This window comes from Sturnus vulgaris, chromosome 10 (genome assembly GCF_052056855.1).
Source record: "Sturnus vulgaris isolate bStuVul1 chromosome 10, bStuVul1.hap1, whole genome shotgun sequence".
NCBI lineage: Eukaryota > Metazoa > Chordata > Aves > Passeriformes > Sturnidae > Sturnus > Sturnus vulgaris.
The window spans coordinates 21,308,713-21,331,158 of record NC_142252.1 but is presented as its reverse complement, the minus strand read 5'-3'; the positions used below and the strand labels follow the sequence as shown (position 1 = coordinate 21,331,158).

Sequence of the window (22,446 nt, the reverse complement as noted above, 5' to 3'; positions counted from 1 at the left end):
CCCATTTACCTCCATGTCCTCCAATACCCCAGGTTTTATTTACCCAAACATAAAAGGCATGGCTTAATGGTGAAGTTTTGTGTTTTATTGTGGTTGGCACTAGAAAAGCATTTGCTCTGTGTTATCTCCATACACACATGCCATAGACAAGACTATGGTAATACTGGCTTCTGTGATTTTTGTTTCAAATGATTCTGAGATTAAAAAAAATACATTTATAAACCACCTGAGTCATTTAAACTCAATGATTGCCTGCTATTTCATCACTGTATGCAAAACTCCATAACAAAAATCATCCAAAGCTGTGCATTTGTCACTTGAAGTAGAACAAAAAACACCCCAAAACAGTTATCAGTTTGCAACACAATAAAAGCTCTGGGCTTTATTTGATTTTTATTTTAACCACAATGAAAATACAAAGAGCTGGTGGCAATCAGTGTTTGCGATGGGATTTGAATACCAGTATTGTGATCCTGTGGCCATCACTGCACTCTCCAGGCTGCACCATCCCAACAGGAGGGTGCCTGGTGCTGGAAGAAGGCACCACAAAGCACATCCCACCTGTTTTTTTCCCTGAACTCCACAATCCTGGGAGTCCCACCGCTGGCAATCCCTGCGGTACCAAACCCTGACACTCTGCCCACAGAATGCTTCAGGTGAGGGTGGCCCAGCCCATCCCATCCCCACCACCTTGCATCACCTCTTACCCTTGATAAAGATTCAAGTTTGACCAAGTCCTGTTGATTTAATCATTTTTTAATAAAGCCATCATTACTGAGTACACCAAGATTGCCAGTTAAGCTCTCTATATGTCGCTGGAGGTAACAGCGCTGTGATAGACAGCGGAACAGAAAAAAAAAAATAAAAACAAAACCAAACCAAAAAACAAACCCCAACCAAAACGAGGTAGGTTAAAACCAGCAACACAGACCTTGTTATGCGACACCCCAACACCACAGGCGGCCATGCTTGCAGCTACTGAGAAAGAAAACCCCAGATACGCACCGAAAACGGAAATCAACTGAGCAGAGTTTATAAGGACACGATTCAACCTGAACTAAACACACACACACGGTTCGGCACAGATGTTGTCTTTCACTGTATGTTGGGTAATTCCTAGGGAGTGGAGGGGGTGGAAAACGAGTAGATTCAGACCCTTGGCCGAAGAAACCACACATATATATAATTTTTTAAGCTCTTTACAAGCCCAATCCAGCAACATGGGGGACAGGCAGCTTGTTTCGTGGTCCCCATCCCTGTGCCGGCTGCTCCTGCACGCAGCAGTGCCCGGCTCTGGACTCAGGGGGGAATGAGCACCCACAGCTTCAGCAGCAGGGTCGGGTGCCCACAGCATCCCGGAAGCCTCTGCAGTCACAAATCCCCCTCGGGGGAGAGCACAGGGCTCCTCTGACCGCTCTGCCCTCCTCTCCTCCTCCGATCCCCTGTCCCAGTGCCCGTGGCCAAGCCCCGGGGCAGGCGGGCACCTCCGGAGCAACAAGAAATGGCACCTCTGTCCCTATCAAGACACACCATTATGTGAAGATCCATATAGAAATATGGATTGACAGACTTGACAAAAATGGTAGCTGATTTTTATTAGTCTAAGGCTAGTAGTTTAGCCATTTAAAATCCATTTCCCAAAAGAGGGGAAAAAAACCTATTATTTTTTCTCTTCTTTAAAAATCCGTTAAGCCGTTGCTGCCAAAAGCAACATGTAAATGTTGGTGAAGGCAAAAGATTTCTAAAATTACCCAGCTATATGGTTATGGCCTTCATCACAAAGATAAAAGGTACATTTATTGTGCTGTCTCTCACCAGATTTAATTGGTAACTTTACAACATACTATATATTTGATGCTAGCAGGCAGACAGAATTAAAAACAGACTTTTTGACACTGTTTCTTTCCCCGTTCTTACAAAGTAGGGGACAAAGAAAAAGTAAAACTAAAAAATAAAATAAAATAAAATAAAGGAAAAACTCATAACCCACTATAACACAGCGTAATCAGGAGACCTCGGGGGGTCCAAGCGTGAAAGTCCATCCCTGGCTGCAGTCCCTGCCCCGGGGCTGGCGGCGCCGGGGGAGCGTGGGGAGGGGGTTCCTCAGCGCCCTCCCCACCTGCCTCTACAGTGTTAGTCCACGTGTTTAATGTCCTTTAAATTAGAAATAATGCCATGGTGGTGGGTGCCAAGTGCTCCTCTGTTACCAGTTCATCATGGAGTTTCTGTTGAGGGTCATGAAAAACACTTGGCTGCTTCCTCCGGATCTCACCGATGCAAAAAATACCTGTTTGGAAGGAAAGAACACTTATTAATGCTCAGGGGATGGAGCCTACCCATGCCAGACTGGGATTAAATTGAGCCACTCATTAGTAAATGCAGTAATTAAACCTCCTTCTCCCTCACCACCAACAAGAATTTGGAATGCCTTAAAAATACCAGGTTTATCACATTTTACTGCCACAGCATCATTTATTATGAAGTACTAACAAAAAACTGCTGTCAGTGGTTTGGCTCTTGCTAAACATTCACCATTTGGGTCAATATCTGCCTCAGTCTGAAATGGCTTCTTTTGGAAATGTTAGTCTTGGTATTTCAGCTATTCCTGAAAGTAAAGCCCAGAAAAACGACTTCCCTTCAACATGCCCAAAGTGCAGAAACATATCAGGATTCTGTATGAAGAACAGGGGTTTTGGTGTTTCTGGCAGGATCTACCAGCATTTGATTCCAAGGGGAGTCTTAAAAAATAATTAAGTTATAATTTCCAAATATCGAAGGGAACAATCTGAAGCCTCTGTCCCTAATAAAACCAAAAATTACTCAACCTTACCAGTTAAACAAGTACTCCAGAAAGAGAAACATCTGAGTTTACTATTTCAAACCCATCAGTGATCAGTTGGTCCCAGTATTTTAGAAAGATCAAGGTGGGCTTTTTTCCAGCTTTGTTAGAATTAGATTACACTTAAATTAAACTTAAATTCAACTTCTTGGGCAGCTTCTCATAACGTACTCAACTGCAAAGTTAGGATACATTTTCCTGCAGAGCTTCAGCCTACCTCCATGCCCCAGGAAGGGCAGCACTTGGCTAATGAGCAGCTGTTCACTAAAGTGATCATGGCCTCAAAGCTCATTTATGCACATTTTTAAATCCTGCTCTGGGGACACAGCAACTGGTTTCTTCACTGGTTTTCTGATCGTGTCCACCATGAAAAATCTCCCTGCTGCTTGGTCCTGACTTATCTTAGTGAAACCTTGTGAGAGGAGGGAACACCACCAACAGAAAGATCTTGGCATTCAATCATCTCTTCCATGCAAAAATGCCTTTTCCTCCAGCATTTCTCCTCATTTCTTGCCCCTCTTGCAACACCTGTGGCAGGGATCATCTACATGATGGCCATGCAGCTCTGGTGATGCTCCAGAGCAGTATTTATCACTGCTGTCCACAGAAATGGATGAGGCTCTAAGAGGAAAATAATTTAAGATGCATCAAAATGCATCTAAAGATGCCTCTAAAGATGCATCAAAATGTTTCTTAATCAGAGCTCAAATCAGGGTCACCTTCACACCCTTGCCAATACTCAGCTTTTAGAGTTCAATTGGCAGCCTCAATTTAATGTTCAGATGAAAGAACTGGGAGAAAGTCAAGCCAAGTCAACGCAGATCTCAGCTAGATGTAGAAGAGATCTTGCAGGCTGAGGTCTCCATCCACTGGAGAAAATTAACTGGGAATAGACTTTTGGGCACTGCTTATTAAACAGGACCTTCAGATTAATTATTAACCTCAAGACAAACCAGATATAAGCTCTAAAAGCACCTTCTAGCTCGCAGCACAGATACAAGCTTTGAAGTGGACTTACCTTATCATTTCTTTCACATAGAAACTTTAACCTTTGAGCTCGCTTGTGCATAAATACTCCATCCAAATGTCCTGTCTCCACTGACCGGATCTCAATAGCTTTCTCTCCCCAGCCCATTATTTGATTGGAATGAATGTAGGCTGTCAAAAGGAAGTGTTTGGGAGGTGTTACAACTTGTGTTGAGCTAAATATTATGCAACAGGCAGAAAAGCTTTCATCAGCTGTTACTCAAAGCCTAAGCAGATCAATGGCAGAGCTCTGATGGCCAGGCGTGTGCCTGCAGGGACAGCAGCCTTCTCAGAGCACTTTTCATCCAGAAATTACTGAGAAATTTAAACAGAAGCAGCCTCACTTCTTCCAGTTTCGGAACATGAGGAGCTGGGCAGTGTTTTGCCTCCATGGATTGTGGAGCTCAGTAACAGCAGAGCCAGAGCACCTGAAGGGCTCCCAGCTCCACACCCAGCCCCCCTCCACTCAACACAGTATCCAACCAGTGCAACAGCTGGCATTTTCTCACATTTATATACTCAAAACGTTCAAATCTTAAAGAAATTACTTGCTTTTATTATGGAGGACTAAACTGCAGAAATTTAGCAATTGTATCTCACAGCTGGCTGAGGGAAATCCCCTTTGATAAAAGAGGGAAATCCCCTTCATCCCAAATGACTCCATCTCAGCATTCTTGACTCCTCATCTTAGTTTTGGTTTGTCTTTTCAGCAGGTGAAGAGGAAGGGCTGACCTACCCACGGAAGTAGGCATTTCTCCCCACTGGAGCACCACGTCTTTAGTTATCCGTCCGTAGGTGTTCACATAGACACCTTCATCCTCATAGCACACCAGCATCTCCATCCCATCCGTCTTGGGCAGGATGACAATGGCGTGAGGAGTAATATTGCCCTGAATCTGCAGGTGAAACAGACCCTGAGAGTCAGAATTACACTGAATGGAGAAAGGGGAAGGGGGAAGGGATCAGAGCACTGCAGGGGAAAAAGCCCAAACCAACTAGAGAACAAAGCCCTCCCTCCATTCCCCACACAGGCACTGGCTTTCAGAGATAAGCCTGAAGGGGAATAAACTGTCATGTTTACCCTACCATCAAAGCTGTTTGAGACAGCAAGGATAAATAGGTTCAGCAATTACAGACAGATCACAACATACACACCCCCAAGACTGATGGCTGACACTTGGCTGGAACACAAATAAGTGACTGAGCCAATGAATCCATCACTAGTTCAAATCAAGGTAAATAAACTCAGAATTTTACAGGCAGCCCTTGGGAGGAAATATCCTATTTTTCAGAAATCATCCTCTAGCTCCAAGGGCACCTGCATTGACTTTCCACCCATGTCTGCCCTTCCATAGCTAAGACAACACAAAACTATCCTGAACTGCCCCAATATTTCTCCTTCTGCTCTTGGTAGTTCTCACAGAGGAGACTGCTGCTTGGATCAGATTCAGCAATTGCTGCATTTGTTCAGTGACACTGCTTCTCCTAGACCAGTTTATTGTGGGCCAACAATATAGATGGAGTTTAAATGGCTCAACATGAAAATCCTACAGAGAGCTCCATTACTGCTCCATGCAGTGTACAGGCAGATTCTCCTTTTTGTGGGACATGGCAACCTTCAACTTTACTGCTCCTGCACCAGGACAGAAACAGCCTGTACAGATGAACATGAAGATTGTGAAGCTCTGAGTGCTCTTTAGGTGAGCACAGCACTGGGGAATGTCACACCCATCACTGGTCCCCACTTCTGAGCCCCTGGGAGCCTGTCCAAACCTCCGTGGTGACCTGTGTTCCTCAGGCAGCAGCACTGCCCATCTACTCACGTGAGATGGAATATAGATATCATAGGAGTTCCCAGAATCTACATCAATCACATGGAAACCAGTGTGGGATCCAAAGATAACCTTCAGCCTCTGACCCTCTTCTACAGTGAGATCCACGAGCAACGGCTTGTGCTGGAGATCTGCAAAAGACTTTTATAATCCCTTCCATGAGCATCACAGAAAACCAACAAATTCCCATTACAGCAGCCTGATACGGTTTTGAAATCACATTTGTTTGACTGTGTTTCCTACTAATTATGTGGCTATTTATACTCTTGCCTCTCTGTTCCTCTGTCAGATGTCTCAGAGGGTATTCAGCCATCCCAGCAGATAAGTGCCCACCCTTGCCAAGCCCAGATCTGTCTCACAGGAGCCTGAGGCCAACACAAGGATTTGGTCTCTAAAGGAAGGAGACAGCTCAATTTTACATGAGTGTGTGTTCAGTTTCTCTCAGCAGAGATCCATGACCACCCACCTCCTCTCCTGGCAGGGATCACTGCTCTGGTTTGGGAAGCTGAAATGAGTCAGTTTAGCAAAGACCTACTTTTCCCTGCTCCATCTAACCTGCTGCATCAAGGCTGGGACCAACCCCCAGCTGTATCCAGATCAAGCACCATAGCTCAGCAGAAGAGTGAAACACCTGTGGGAAGCTGGATCCCAGACCATTTTGATGCTGCTGAGCTCTCCATGTCACTGAGCCCATTTTTCTGGCTTTTATTCAGGAAAAGCAAATGTGACCTAATACTGCTTAAGTCCATTTGTGTTGGAAAGATGTAAAATGAGATTACTCAGCATGAACATCTCCACAAGGCATTGCCCCTTGTGACTCTTCTCTGCACAGAGCTTGGGATGAAAAGTGCTCTGAAGGACTAAGCACAAAGTACCCACTGGTAGGTTGGAGAGAAGGAAGGTCTCACTGAGGAAACCAAAGCAGGTGAAAAGGGGGGAAAAAAGAGAGAAAAAGAGTGGGTCACTCTCTCAAACTTCTGTCTTGAAACAGAATCCACATTGCAGAAGAGGAGAGGATCTTGCAAATGAAAATAGAAAATCATGCCAGCTTGTTTTTGTACTGTATGTTAAAAATTAGTCAGAGGGAAAAAAACGCACAAAAACCCCACAAAAAACACCCACCAAAATTCCCAACTCAATTCTACTCATATGCCTTTGATCAGCTTTCTGTAAATTCCTCAAGTAAAGCCTGCTAGCATAAACTAATAATAACACTTCATTGTTGGCCGTAAGCAGAACATATCCAATCTCTTCAGCCAGCAAGGTTCCCATCTCCCATGCCTGCCAGGCATCCTGAGGAGCTCAGCTATATAAGCAAGATACTTTTCCGCTCTGCAGAGTACAGAAATCTCATGTATTTACAATTACAGAGTGTAAAAGACAAACATACCTTAAATGCCATAAACTTGTGATATGGTTTAGGAGCCCAAGCGTAGATCTCTACAGCGTTCTTTAAGGCAATCACCAAGAACTTGATTCTTTCATATTTCACTAAAATAAAAACAAACCAAATTTTAAACACATTCACTCTCTTCCCAACAAATCTCCAGGAACAGCTTCTCAGGCCATCCCTGAGATTTTCATTACATAAGAGTCCACCTAAAGCATAAAGATGAATTCCAAATTTACTTGTGGCTATGGTCTACCCATACTTTTAATATCAAATTGTCAAGTCAGACCTAAGACTAGAGAACAAAACCACATCTCTTCAGACATTTATTTCCACTCACCAACTTTGTAGTGGATGCATCCCTCCAGGTCCCCAACTGTGATCCAACCCTGCTTCTTCTCCACCTCAGGGTCATTGTGTAAAATCCTGTTTCTCAGCCAGGACAGGTAGTACACACGCAGCTTGTTCTTCTTTCCTGTTGGCAAAGGAAATGTCCCTGTCAGAGCAGAGCACGTTTGCATGGATCATCTTGAGGTTTCAGTGTTTATTTTCAATCACAAGATGATAGAATTTAAGTCCATTTCATAATAAAAGTAATAGAAATAGTAATTGAAAATAGTAATTTAGTTGTTATGTTGGGTTTTTCCTTGGGAAGAAATATATGGAAAGCCCAGACCTCTGTCTTGCAGACTGCAGGCAGGCACTAGAACAGCCAGGCTTTTGCTTCCCACAGACTGGAAATACTCCTTTTCCTATAAATCAGTATTCCCAGAGGGACAGTGGAGCTCAGTGGGGCTGTGATCCCAACCCTCTTACAGCCCAAAGCTTATCCAACCACTCAACTACCTGGTTTCTTTCTTTCCCTCTCCTTCATACAACATTAATTCCACCCTGGAGATGAGACAGGAGCTCCTGTGTGACAGGCACTGCTGTTTGCCAGCAAGCTTGGTGCTGGGCTCTGCAGTGCTGAGGGGCTGCCAAATTTCTGCAAGCCTGCCTGCTCTTGGACGGCTGTGACATGGCTGCAAAATCCCTGTGGCTGCAGAGCCCCCATTAGAGGGATAAGGCACAGCTCACACTGAGGCTGGTGAGACAGGACCCAAATGACAGACCCTGTCTGCTCACAGCTTTCCACAAGTGTCCAGGACTCATTCTCAGCATCATCTTGGGGTTTGGTGCTATTCCCATTCCAGCTGTAGTAAACCCCTACAGCTGTATCCCAAAACCACAGGGGAGCTGCAGACCAGGTAAATGATGGAGCAGTGAGTTTGGAGCTCTGGCTGAATGGGGGGAGCAGGAATTTTCAAGCAATTTCCTAATGAGCACTTCTCTTGCTGCCCTCTGTGAGCTTTGTTGGACAGCTACCAGCAGGACAAGGCTCTGCCCTGGCTCTGTCACTGTGTGCTCCTTGGGGCTACTCTGCAGGAGGATGCTGGATGCTCTCCTCAGAGACTGGACTATAGAGGTTTTGCATTTTTTCTGCCAGAAATCACCCCATGAGCCTGATATGAACACTCTGGAGCTCCCAGCTAAACAGAGGGACAGTGAAAAGCCTGTGGCCCTCACAATTCTTGGGACAGCATTGTGGTCTGAATTGGAAATCTGGAATCTGGATCATGGCTCCCTCAGCCAGAGCCAAACAGAGGCAAAAGCAGAGCTCTCTGTCCCCTCAAGCTGTGACCATCTCCCTTACTGGGCCAGCTGCCTGTATCCTGCACCTCCCCTTCCCTGCTGAAGGAGATTGGAAATGAAGTGCAGTCAGCAGGGGAAGGGAGCAAACTCTCTTGAAAGCAGATTTAACTAATTCAATTCCAGAATAAACCACCTCCATCTCCCCAGGGAGCTTCCCTCTGACACCAGTGAGCAGGTTTTGTCTGAGCAGGTGAATGAGGGGGTGAAAGCACGAGAGCAGCACCTGATATTGTCACGAGGACGTTGAGGCCCTCCAGGACATCCATCTGCTGGAACCGCCGCCTGTTGATGAGGTTGTACACCTTGCCCTGCCCACTGCGATCCAGCAGCATCAGCCCGTTCTCCGTGCCCACCAGGAGATTCACACCTGAGAGGAGAGGAGAGGAGAGGAGAGGAGAGGAGAGGAGAGGAGAGGAGAGGAGAGGAGAGGAGAGGAGAGGAGAGGAGAGGAGAGGAGAGGAGAGGAGAGGAGAGGAGAGGAGAGGAGAGGAGAGGAGAGGAGAGGAGAGGAGAGGAGAGGAGAGGAGAGGAGAGGAGAGGAGAGGAGAGGAGAGGAGAGGAGAGGAGAGGAGAGGAGAGGAGAGGAGAGGAGAGGAGAGGAGAGGAGAGGAGAGGAGAGGAGAGGAGAGGAGAGGAGAGGAGAGGAGGAGCCATGGGTGCCAGGAGCCACAGCTGCTCTCAAGGACAACACCCCAAGCTCATCTCTGCTGCCACCAGCAGTGTGACTGACCCAGCTAAGGCTGGGACCTTCCCATGGACAGGAAGGGTCACTCCACAGCACGGGGGGACATGACCCTTGGGGGATGGAGAAGGGGCCAAGCAGAGGCAGGGGCTGGGTGCTGCAGTGACACATTGCCACCCCACACCCAGGGGCTGTGCCCAGGCCTTACCCCAGAGAGCAGCACAGAGGATCTCGGAGTTGAAACGCTTCTTGTACTTGCGGATCTCGGGGGTGTCGCTGTGGGGCCGGATGTTGGTGGGGTTCACGTTCACCACCGAGATCTTGCGTGCCTCGTTCAGCTTGGCCTGCTCCTGCCTGAGCAGCTCGCTGGTGAACAGGGCTGGCAAGGGAACACAAGAGGACAGGGAGGGGATATGGGTTAAATGTTCTGTCATCTCTTTTTTGGGACAGAATGACAATACTTGTTTTATTTCTCGATGGGGGAGTCATCACTGTGTTACAAGACATTTGTTTGCCCAAGCAGACAGGAGGGTGGATGTCTGCTGCTCCCTGTTTCCTTCCACATCCTCCTGGTGGCATTTTGCTGGGAGAGGAGAAGAAGCTGGATGGCACTGGAGAGGGCAAGGATACAGACACCAGCTCTGTTTGGGGTGAGTGAAACGTGAGAGGTTCACTGGGGTTATTCAGGCTCCCTGACCTGCTTTCCACAAGGCCCTCCCATCTCAAACTGGCCACATTGGCTCTTACGATTAGTAGATGACTCTTCATCCTCATCTTCATCTTCATCGGTAGGTGAGGTCTGATACACTCTGGTGTCCACAAAGGGGGTGAAAGAGGCTTTGGTGCTACTTCCCATACCATACTAGAAAATGAACAGCAAAGAGAGAGCTCAGCACACAGAAATAACTAATTTTGTGTATCTGTGTACATCTTAGACTTTCTGATTAGCAGGTAGTGCTTGCCTCTGTGGTGCCCTTTTTGAGACCTCTATGAACATCTGCTCCTCCTCCCCATAACTAATAAGAAACAAACATTAAATTGGATTTCTGAGTTTTGTGAGCAACAGAAAATGGGAGGAGCAGGGCCTGGCTCTGCTCTCTCACAGGCAGAAGCACAGCCATGAGGACAGTCAGCAGAGAAGCTGCAGGGCCAGAGGCAGAAGCCAACACAGATAAAATCCAACAGAAAATCACAGAATCATTTGGACTGGAGCAGACCTTTATCACCAGTCTACCTGTTTACTTGTCTGCATGTCATACACATGCCTTAAACCTTCTCTGGGATGTCAGGCAGGCAAGGGTTTGCTTTTCCCACTTTCCCACTGCAGCTAAGGTTGGCAGGATGGTGCTGGGAGTCCCTGTGAAGCCATGGCCTGGGGCAGCTGGCACAGTTTTAAGTTGTGCCCAGCATTTCATGCGGGTCTGCAGACAGGGGCATTTCTAAGTTAACAAAACTTAACCCGAGGGTATCACAGGAAATGTCAGAGCCAATACTTTGCTGGGGGAACCTGGGAATGAACAAACTGCAGTGTCACACTGCTTTCTTTTTAAAACCATTGCTTTAAGGCAGAAAATAAGGCTAAGACCTCCTTCCAAGCAAAATGAAATCTTTTGCTTTGGAGTCAAAGTGATGTGAATTCCCCCCTTCTTTGAGCAGCTTATCCTTTCTACTCCAGCATTTACCCAGGACACAGTTTAAGGATGAGCTCAGTTTAGAGCTGCAACAGCAGCAAAACCCAGCTCACTCTGCAGCACCACTAGAGCTCACATTTTTCTTCTCTTGGACATTGTCCTTCTTCTGAAATAAATCTTCCTCAGCTTTCACCCGGTTACCAAGCCCAGGCTGCTCCCTGTCCCCACTGCCACTGTCACACAGTGTCACACTGTGTGACAGCTGCCATGGGGACAAGTCCCCCATGCCTGGGGAGAGGTGCCTTGGGGAACACCACCACCCTGGCACATCCCTACTGAAACCAGGCTGGGCCTGTGCCTGTCCTCTAGTGGGCCATAAAAGGATTCAGGGACACAAAAAAACAGGTGTAGGAGCAGCTTCGTGGCTCATGACTTTTCCAAGAATTTTGGGGCTGGCATCTATGGGCAAGCCAGCATCCATGCCAAAATCAGGCTGTGCATCCTGCTTCCCTCCCAGCCCTATTCCCTGACAGCCTGGCTGTTTCCATAGGAACAGGATGAATTTCTAAACAGAACATGGTAACTGAGACCCATGGAAGGAGTTAACAGCCTGCAGCAGGGAAGCCTGCAGGCACAGATACCTCTACTTTGTGCTTGTCTCTTATCCAAGAAATACACAGATTTTTTCCCTGTGCTAGATGTCTTTCCCATAAAACAACAGCAATTTAAGGAAAAGAAGATTTCAGTATTTGCAGGAATTTCCAGCTGAGACCACGGTGCTTTCCAGCAAATGAATTATAAAGAAACGCCTCATCTCAATGCACTGGGCATTTTTCCTTGCTCACATTAGTTATTCTCCTCAGAAGCTGACTTTTTAATAGCTTCCCAGTCTCATATTTAAATATTAAGACTTCATCTTCCCGCAGGTCCTGTTCACCAGCCTATAAACCTGTGTGGTGGCTTACAAAGAGCATCAAGCTGCAGGCTGAGGTCGTGCTTGCATGAGTCACCTGGAAGCCCATGAACAAAATTCCCAAGTTTCCACTCACATCCATTCCCCTCTCAGTCACCTCTAAAAATACAATTTTAGAAATGGAGAAGATCTTTCTGGTTGATATTCTATAAATGAATACATTTAAACCCAATCCCAGGCTGCATTTCAGCAGCCCCAGGATGACTGTGGAAGGTGTTACTTTCAGGATTGACTCTCTCATTGCTGCTTTTAATGCCAATGAGGAAACAGATAAAAACTTGAGGTCAAATCAGGCACCATCTGTTCTTACGTTTTATCAATGCCCAATTCCAAGGAATTTTTATTTTTATACAGCTAGTAAAAGTACACCATAAAGTGAGAACATAAATTCTATGAAAGAACACAGGATGGCAACTTTTGATGTGCAACCCACCAAATGAAATAAAAATAATAAATACAATAGCTTGATTAGCACCAAATGGATTGATTTCTCATGGGAAAAATGAACTGTGTTTGGCTCTCACAGCTAGGGATGGTAAGCTGGACACATCAATTCCCTTGGTTTATTTGTCACATCTCGTACCAAGACTATTTACACTTTATACAATTTTAATATTCAATCATGTGCCTATAAAACATCTACAAGAGAGAAACATTTTACCATGACAGGAAACACATGACTTTAAAAGTGTGCAGGTTTCTTCTACTCTGAAGAACTATCTGGAATTTTGCTGGCTTTGGTTTTTGGTAATCTTTCCAGTCATGATAATTATCAGAGGTTGCACAGATGGAAGCTGGGCCCAGTTGAAGCTAATGGCATCACTGGCTCTCATCACTTCCTTTTATATCCCAGTGTCAAAAAAAAATGGGGCTTTCTCATCAGTTGGCAGCACTTGTATCACACTACCAGAACTCCAGCTGGTGGGCTTGAAAGACCTAATAAATCCTTCTCCCATCAGCCACAGGCCCCCATGGCAGTAACCCGTCTGATTCCCTCATATTTCCACTACACTCACCCACGAGGACCAGAAACGGAGAGTGGGAAGAGCCAAGAAAGCCAGGGAGGAAAGCAGGAGAGCCCCGTCAGGGGGCAGAGATGTTAATACTTGATTTAAAAGCGATGCAAAGGAGAAAGAGGAGCCCCCCACCACCTACTTCAGGCACCGAGTCCATGTCCTGTGCATGCGTGGAGACTCGCCCCAGGGCCTCGGTCGGCGTGCCCGCCGGCGAGTGGCTTTGCTGCACCAGGTCAGGCAGATTGATGTGACCTGCAAAGCCATTGCTGGCTGCGTGGCCAGAACGCTTTTTTTCACCAGAGGTCTGCAGAGACACAAGGCATGAGGAAGAAAGAGAAGGGGGTGGGGAGGGAAGAGAAAAAGAAGAGAAAAAAAAAACCCCAACAAAACGGAGTCGTCGGCAGTCCCCCGGTTCCCAGAGCAAGCGCGGGAGAAGGACCCTCTCTGTTCCATCCCCATGCAATCTGGCAAGCAGCAAACCAACCCCCCCGCCAGGAGAATTAAAGACAGGGTTAATGACAAAGTCAATACAGAGTTATTAGCCACAAAACAGCAAGAGAAGCCTGACAACTGTTGTTTGGGGACGAGGAATGCAGGGCAGATTCTGCGCTTGCCCCATGGGTGCAAACCCCATGGCCAGCTCTCCTCTCACACATCCACTGGTGACAGAATCTGAGCCCTCAGACAGCGTTAGCCTGGACAGCTTTGCACAGCTATGGCAAAGAGCAGCCTGACTGCAAGTGCCAGCACAGCCCTGTCCCATGTTTCTGTGACCCAAACCAGCAGTGAACAGCAGCAGCAGCGGCGGAGGAGTGGCAGAACCACCAGCAGCTCGCCCTGCACACGAAGCTCCTTGGGTTTCCAAAGGGCTCCCCTTCCTTTCCATCCCCTCCCTGTGCAAGGCAGGTACTGGGAAGTTTCTCCCTTCCTCATTTATTTTGCCGTTTTGATGAATCTCACCTACTTGGAGCACATCAGTGAGATTGTTACAGAGATTTACCCATTTACGGAGATTTGTGGAAACTTTCACTGGGCTCACCACGCCCCTGACTAATTCTGATGACATTTATCTCTGGACTGCTCATGACCATCACCTTTGACCACACCTTGCCATCCCTCCGAAGAGTGAGAAGTTCTTTGCCCAAAGCCCACTGAGTGAGCTATCCTCTGATGGCTATGGTGGTGGTGGGGAAAAACAGTTAGCACCCGGCACAAGGCTACAGCTTGGATTTCTTATCATGCTTTCTCCTCCCAGTGGGGTTTTCCAGCTGCTTGTCTTGCCTGCAACTTTTAAACCGTTCTGCATCCCAATTCTCATACGGCCCTGCTGGCACAGCACAGGTTTTACTGTTGTGATGCTGAAAACAAGCTCATTTCAGGAACAGCTGCCTGTTACACAGGGCCTACTTCTCCTCTCCCATCCACGTCCTTGATGTGCTGGTGGGAGAGTGACTCCCCTGCTCCCTAACCACCAGGGCCTCCTGCCCTCTCACCAGGAGTCCATCTGCCCATCTGCCCTTCCACCAGCATCCCCAGAAAGTCCCAGCAACTGGGAAGTCAAGAAACACCGAGGGAGATCTTCCACAGCTACTGAAAGTGCCTCCTCTGCCTCACTCCTGCAGAACCATCCATCAGCACTGCTCCCACCACAGCCCTACTTCTACAGCACTGGAGCTGGGGATGAGGGCTCACATCCATCTGGGATGCCCAGTGCCTCGCACAGCAGGCTCTGAGCAGGACCAGCCTCTGCTAAAAGCCCCCATATGCTCTGCAAACACTGCACAGCTCTAACAAGGTGGCAAAGGCTGGGAATTTCCAAGTGAATTAACAAAGTGCTTTAAGTTGAAGATAATTCCTGCTGCCTGGAGCAATGGTGGGGTTACAGCAGAGCCATTTACAGGAGCCTCCTCCCCGCCGTGTCCTGGCACTGTCATTCACTGCTGTTTGTAGTTCTGAGAAACATTTGCACTTGTCACATTTGCTCCGAGTGTAAATTGCATTAACGAGAGCGCTAACGAGCACAATTTACTCCCTCATTTTGTGTTCCGGACACACAGCACTGTTAGTTTTTGTGCTTACATGGGCAAAACCTCCTGAAGATGCTCCATGGAAGTGTTTGTTTTACAACTTACCTCCCTCACCATTAAAGTCCCTTCCCTTGAAATATTGCTAAACGTATCTGCGTGGGAAGTCTCTAGCCCGTGGCTTGTCACCATTCCCAGGTTGTAGGGCTCGTTGCTTCCAGGGATTCCCGTTGGTCTGGGGACAGAGTGGAAAAGCATTAACGGTGAATATTTCCTTTGTTAAACTACATGAAAAATCCTCTATTATTTCAATAAGGGTAAGGCTCTGTATCTCACAGGAAGTGAAGTTATAAAAATATATTCACTTAGATTTATGGGGAAATTATAGATGATGCCAGAACTACAGGGCCAGGATCAGGTTGATAAACTACAGATACTGAAGAGAGAGACCATTCTCTTTTTTATCCCAAGGTGTCCTCAGAGGAGCACTGATGAACAGGTAACAAGGAGTGGCACTCCTGCTCTACTTCATGTAAATTTTTCTACCTAAAAAAAGCTGCAGAAAACCAACATTTACTCCTTTTAATTCCCATCTCAACCCCAGAAAAGGAAACACCAGAGCATCTGATGGCAAATAAAAAGGGAGGGGATGGGGTCTGGAGAAGGTGTGGGCAGCAGGACAAGTTGTGTCCTGTAGCTTTCTGCTGTTTTCTAGGTGAAAATGTAGCCCTAACCTGTGGTTTCAGTTTCACCTTGAAATTTCCACGTTCCTATTTGAAGAAGGGAGCTAGAATTTATTAAATTTTAGGACTGCCTGAGATTGGATGTCACAGCTGCTGAGCAGCCCTCATTGCTTCACTATTACATTCCTGGCAGCCTGGCTGTTTAAATATAACTCGAACAAATCCACAAGCAAACGGCAAGCACCCCTGGATGATCAGACCTGTTACTTTGCATTTAAAAGCCTCACGGACCAACTGCTTCCATCAGTGTGAGGCAATACAACCTTTAACTCCTGTGAACACCAACAAGCCCCGAGGCTTGTGAGGGAGCCTGGTCAGTGAAAAGCCAAAACAACCCAGATTAATCATGGGGTTACTGGTCCAAGGTGAGAGCTGAGCCCTGGGGACCCCGAGGTGAGACTGGCTGCTTGCCTGCATCAAACCTACGACTGGACACGCATCACAAAGGCACTGCAGACAACAACCCACCTCCAGCACCTTTCATGTCAGGAACTCACACCTCCCTACCATTAGCATTTCACTAAAGGATGACAAAATAGCACAGTTATTCTAGTTTTAAAATAAGAAAACAGGGCCAGAGGAGGTTATGTTAATTTTGAGACTGCATAGCCAGTGAATGAATGGCTGAGGTAGCCCTGAGGTCCCAGATTTCATCAGTGCACAGTTTCCATGTCATCCTGCAAGAATTCCCTGGCCATGGGCAAGAGCTGGCTTGAACAGCTCAAGGAGAGGGAGGTGCAGGGAGTCATCCATCTTCAGAAGGAGAAATGGTGTCTCCAGAGGTGGATGGAATAAACAATCCCTCCTATCCACCGGGACACAAAGCAATGGATAGCTTTATCCTGCAGCAGAAGAGATCTGGATAGAGCTGGAATGAAGAGCAGCCAAGTGCTCAGGGAGGATACCCAGGGAAGTTTAAACATGAGTTACACAAAGATCATTCAGAAGATGCAGCAGAAGATGAGATTATCTCTCGGCTCCACTTTCCAATGACAAACACTGAACACAGGAAAATAAATCTCTAAGAAAAACACCGAAGTACATTGAGTTAAGATCCCTTTTGTGAAATAAGGGTGTAACTCACAGGATCTGCTTTCTTTTTCCCCAGACATGGGGCAGTGCAGCTCTGCCTGCAGACACCCCTGCACCTCCACCCTCTGTCTGTAGGACATGACAGAGACAGGAGATTTTGGGACATGTGACATTGGGCTGGCAGGGGCTGGGGGCATCCAGCTCACTGCTGTGCCTGTCATCCCACACACACGGCTGCAAGGCATACAGTGAGACATTTATCCACTGGGAAGTGCTGTGTTAAACCCAAGGTGTCTGAAGAAGGATGTCAGCACAGATTAACCACTCCTGATTAAACTCCTCTTCCGGAGCAGCTTGAGGCCCCTTCTGGCACGCCTGACTGCCCACCCGACTGCTGCACATTCAGAGCCATCCCTCTGCTCCTTACTTGCTCCAACCAACTCAAGAGCTCTGATTTTAATTCTTCTGCTGGGAGGAAGCTCCAGCCCAGGAGCTTGGCACTCTGAATAACATGGACCCAAGGACACATGGTTTCCCTGCCACTTAGAGGGCTTCTTTGCTGCTCCATGCCCCACCACCATGAATCAGAGAATCAAAGAATTGTTTAGGTTGGAAAAGACCTCTAAATTCCTTGAGTCCAACCATTCACCCAGCACCATCATGTTCACTGCTAAACCATGTTCCTGAAGCCAGGTATGCCTGGATCAACTATAACTCATTTAGCAGGAAAAATGGAAATGAACTGATTAAAATGCCAATAATCCCCTGAAACCTTCCTACAGCTCCTCTGCGAATTCAAAGGGGCAGGATTCAGGTCCTGCTGCCAGGCAGAGACCTCCAGAAATGCCCCTGCAAAGCACTGGGTGGGAAGCCTGAGCAGAGATGCTCTAGGAACTCTCTCTGAATGGCAACAGCTCTCTGTGAGTGTTGAAGCTGTGCTGCTCTGATCTGGAGAGACTCAAAAGCACAGGTGTCCCATAGGACACAACAGTCAGCTGATCTCTTCAGTTCACCATTTTAACCCACCAACACTGACTGAGCCAAGGGCAGAAATCCAAGACAAAGATTCAGGATTATTATAAGCCTGGCTCTACCAGTTGGCACTGGGCAGACAACCAAGTACTGACACTTTAACACGGCTTAATTTGGGGTAACACCAGGCTCAAGAGCAGGCAGAGTTTTAACACATCCATCCCATGGGCAGGACCCATGGTGTGGATAAGGTCAGCTGTGCCCAATTCTGGCCAAAAACCTGCCTGGCTCATCAGCAGGAACAGCTCCATCAGCTTTGAGCCAACATTCACTGAATATGCAGTGGAAATAGCTCAATTTTTCCCATTAATTATCTCTAGTTTGGAACTGGAAAAACACTCATGTGAGTACATCATCCCGCAACCATGACATTGTTCCCAGTGCCAGCCACCAAACAGGGACACTTTGGCCACGTCCTTTATCACAGCTACTGCTCCTCCAGGCCAGCACATGCCAGGGTTTCTCCTCCAGGCCAGGACACGTTGGGGTTTCACCTCCAGAAGGACACACACCGGCGTTTCATGGCTTGCCCCCCCAAAAGAAAGCGTTCCTCACATGAGCCGTGGGATGTCACTGACAGGCACGGTCCCATCATGTGTCTCGTTCTCCCCATCCTCCTCCTCCTCCTCGCTGCTCTCCGACTCCTCGCTGGAGGAGGAATAGTCCGTCACCTTCTTCAGGGGGCGATTGGTTTCCTCGATGCGCAGCTCCCTCAGCTCTTTGGCTAAAGCCGTCAGATCCTACAGGGGATGGGGGCAAGGAAACAAGGAAGCGATGGCTGTTACATTCAGAGCAAAGGGAATGTCACACACATCTCTCCAAAAGCCAATGCTAACAGCACGAGCAACAAGAAATAGCTTTACAGAGTCGTTACAAACATGAGACAAACGTAAGACAATGTTTGTAGCATGTAGCATTTATTAAACAAAACAAAACTGATTTACGCTCACTGAAAAGTCAATAGCCAACCTCTTCTTTTTCTCTTTGGAACGTGTATGTGCATATATATACACACACTTATATGTATATACACGACAAAATTATATTTGTTGGAAAAGGTGAAGTTCAGTCACCATCATAGTAAACTGGAAAACAACATCACTTCAAAGATTGGCTCGGAGAATTTCTCCTGCAGGGTTTTCTCTTCTTTCAAACTTCTCAAAGAGACCCCGTAATGGTATTTATTCTGTAATAAATGCATTTGGGAAGGAAGCAATGACAGCATCTCCCATGGAGTGGTGCAATCCCCACGTCAAGAGCTGCTTCCATGGTGAGTCTCCGCTGTCGGGCGGCTGCCGAGAGGCGGTGAGGAGCACGAGGAGAAGCGCCCAGCTCAGCCAGACTTTGGAGCTCTGAGTCAGCCACATGATCAAAAAATAATAATAATTAAAAAAAAAAAAATCCCTCAGCGGGACCCATTAAGCACTTTATGTGAAATGTGGCAGCCTACAAGCTAAGGGGAAAATAAAACAAAATAAAAAAAAAGACTTGAAACAAGAAAAAAAGATAGGAGCAGTCCGAAAGCCTAGTCATAATTTTTCAGTTTACCATGACTTTGATGAGGTCTCAGACCCGACAGTCATATAAAATAGACACTGCTATTTCAAAACAAGGAACATGGCAGGCACCGTGTAGAAAAGAGACTTTTTGTTATCTTACATGCTTTTATAGCAATGCAGGGGGAAGCAGTAGGGCAGAAAAGCATGAGAGCTCGAATTAGAATGGGTTAGAGAACTCTGTTGCACAAGACATGCACATGACGAACAAAGCATCGCAATTGTCAGTCTTACCATTTCTCCCTATATTAGTGACCGAGGTAGGCATCAGTGCATTCGGTCAGAGATAAAGGATCAGGGAGAAAGAAACTCATTGAAAAAGACTAAATTCCACAACTGTCTTATGGCCATACTCTCATTCACTGCATTTCCAGTTTACCGTTCCAGCAGGGCGACTACGGCAATATTAATTATGGTTGCAAAAGGAGCTCTTAAAATCTATCCTGTCAACACGTGAAGAAAAGGATGGAAAAGCTCTATGGCTGAGATGCAAACCCAGTTTATTTTTTAATGGTGAGGTAGGAATGTTTTGTAAGCAATCTGTGCTTGGGTTGCTGATGACCCACACTTCCCGGTGGGCTCCCACCGGTGACAGCTGCACATTCTGCTCCCAGCTCTGCCCTGCCCGGGCTCTGACACAGAGACTCCCCTGGATATTGGAGAGCTTTGCATCAGACCCATAAGTATAACCATAGCAAAAAAAGGCCTTGCTTTTTAAAAAAACCCAGAATTGTTCAATCCCTGTTTTACAGCAGGTACCTCTGATGGGTTTTATATGGGTTGTTCATCCTGGAGAAGGCTCCAAGGGACACCTCAGAGCATCTTCCAGTACCTAAAGAGGCTCCACTAGAGTTGGACAGGGACTGTGGACAAGGGTATGGGGTGACAGGACAAGGGGGAATGGCTTCAAACTGACAGAGAGTAGGTTTATATTAGATATTTGGAAAAAATTCTTTATTCAGACTGTGGTGAGGCCCTGGCACAGGTGGCCCAGGGAAGCTGTAGCTGCCCTGTCTCTGGAAATATTCATTCCATCCAGCCAGGATGGATGGGGTTTAGAGCAACCTGGGATAGTGGAAGGTGTCTCTGCTTATGGACCGGGTGGGAGCAAGATGTAAGGTCCCTTCCAACCCAAACCATTCTCTGTAGCTCTGTATCCCTCCAAATGGTCTCTGTACCTTTAAAGAAAGGCTCTTTATCATGATTAAAGAGAGACTGTGGTATTTCAAGAGTTCCTTTTCAATGCCAACATGTTTGGGATTGAAATAGAGTCAAATCTGCAGTCACGACAACTAATTATTTTAATTAGTGCTGTAGCAGCTTCTCTGATACAACTGCTTCTTTTCTTAAATAAGAACCAGTGACAATTTCAGCAGCTTAACAATGCTTTCCATTTAGAGTATCAAACATGCTCTTTATTGAGCACTTGCCTTTGAATTGAATTAGAGCTTCTCACTTTAAAAGAGCTTTTAGGACTGTGTAAGAGCCTCTTAAAACTGCAGCTGGACTTCTGCAGTGCAGGACTAGCACTGAACTCCTCCCTGTCACAGCACTGGACTGTAAAAATGACTTATTTTTTGCACCTTCAACTTCTAATGTGCTTCAAGGCACCCTATCAGCCTTTTCTGGCCATCACTAGAAAATAGTCAAGTATTTTAAAAATCAGCTTAATTACTTTTTACTAACTAATTTGCAAGTTATAAGAGCAATAATACTCCCAGACAATATCATCAGATAACTCATATTTCCTAGTTAAAGCTTTGCCTCGGGATGGTTAATTCTTTGATGCTATCGTTTTCTGTAAGTAATGAGCACTTTGTGGGATGAAACATCTTCACCAAGTTGCTCCTGGACCAAAAACAATCTGACAACTACAGAGAAAGTGCTCTGTTCCACACATGTTCCAAGTGTTATTACTGAGGGTGACATAATACATAAGTTAGTGGTGTCAGTGCCCTTTAATTACTTTTAATTACAAAGCCTTCCTTAGATTTAATATTTGCTGGAATCAAGTAAGATTGGTTTCTGAAATCACATTGCTCCTTGAGCTTGAATTTAGCACACACGCTGCCTCTATTTAGACACTGATTTATGTGCTTTTTTCTTAACAAAGCAGCTCATTAAACAAAATGTATTGCTCATATTTTATCCAAGAGAACAAGTTAACTAACCAGCACAGCTTCCTTCTTTCATATCTTCTATTTTTAGATGAAAGAGGCTGCAGAAGAGGCTGCTTTCCACTACAGCCCTGCAGTTACCAGTATCAGCAATGTGCACAGCAATGCACGTGTGAGGCAAGTTAAATGTTAAATCAGGAATGATGGGTCTTTTCCCTTGAATGTTTAAACATCCACCACTGCCAAATGCACATTTAAAATATTATCATAAGTGAAAAAGGTGTACTTCAGAACTCTCATTTTTTAAGAGGATGAATGAGAACCAGCGCTGCCATCAACACCCAAGATGGCTCTGCTGACTCTGGCTTTGCAGTGGATGCTGCTCCATGAGAATGAACAACCCACTGTGGTTTCCACTGCTTGGTTTTTCAAGTGCCTTCTTTTGAATTAGGCTTAGAACACATTTCAACCAGCACTTGGTGGCCCCGCTGAAATCAGCAGGTGGCCAAGGGCTGTGGCTGAGAGCAGAATGTGGTGAGGGGTCCAGCTGCCCCACTTCTTCCACCGAAATGAGAAACGTCCGCTCTCGCTCCTCCTCTTTCCAGTACATTGAACAAGCAGCACCACCTGCTCCCCCACATGAACGCTGGAATGCCTCTGCCCTGGCCTCCATGCAAGTGGTGTGGCCAGCAGGTTTTGGGCTGAGCAGAGCACACCAGCAGTGCTGTCCCCTCCCCGCGGGCGGACTCCCGAACGCCACCAGTTCGCTCTCCCGTCCGACCCGAGATCGCATCGCCACCTTTATCAACGCCAGCACCAAGAAAACCCAGCTTGGAATTAAGCACTAACTAGTCAACCTTG

The 22,446-nt window shown here is 46.6% G+C and overlaps 1 protein-coding gene across 3 annotated transcripts in view; it reads right to left on the bottom strand.

The window, feature by feature from the left end:
* Positions 1 to 740: 740 nt before the first annotated feature.
* The window catches only part of TNIK (TRAF2 and NCK interacting kinase), a 150,455-nt gene continuing 128,749 nt past the window's right edge, over positions 741 to 22,446 (bottom strand). For all 3 annotated transcript variants that reach the window (XM_014887073.2, XM_088171033.1, XM_088171032.1), the window contains 12 exons: positions 18,468 to 18,652; positions 15,214 to 15,340; positions 13,221 to 13,385; positions 10,209 to 10,323; positions 9,670 to 9,840; positions 9,003 to 9,146; positions 7,428 to 7,562; positions 7,088 to 7,188; positions 5,689 to 5,838; positions 4,602 to 4,761; positions 3,858 to 3,997; positions 741 to 2,287 (listed from right to left, as the gene is read on the bottom strand). In XM_014887073.2, coding sequence (XP_014742559.1) covers positions 2,204 to 2,287; positions 3,858 to 3,997; positions 4,602 to 4,761; positions 5,689 to 5,838; positions 7,088 to 7,188; positions 7,428 to 7,562; positions 9,003 to 9,146; positions 9,670 to 9,840; positions 10,209 to 10,323; positions 13,221 to 13,385; positions 15,214 to 15,340; positions 18,468 to 18,652 — 1,677 coding nt within the window. In that variant the 3' untranslated portion in view covers positions 741 to 2,203. The remainder of the gene's footprint in view (positions 2,288 to 3,857; positions 3,998 to 4,601; positions 4,762 to 5,688; positions 5,839 to 7,087; positions 7,189 to 7,427; positions 7,563 to 9,002; positions 9,147 to 9,669; positions 9,841 to 10,208; positions 10,324 to 13,220; positions 13,386 to 15,213; positions 15,341 to 18,467; positions 18,653 to 22,446) is intronic.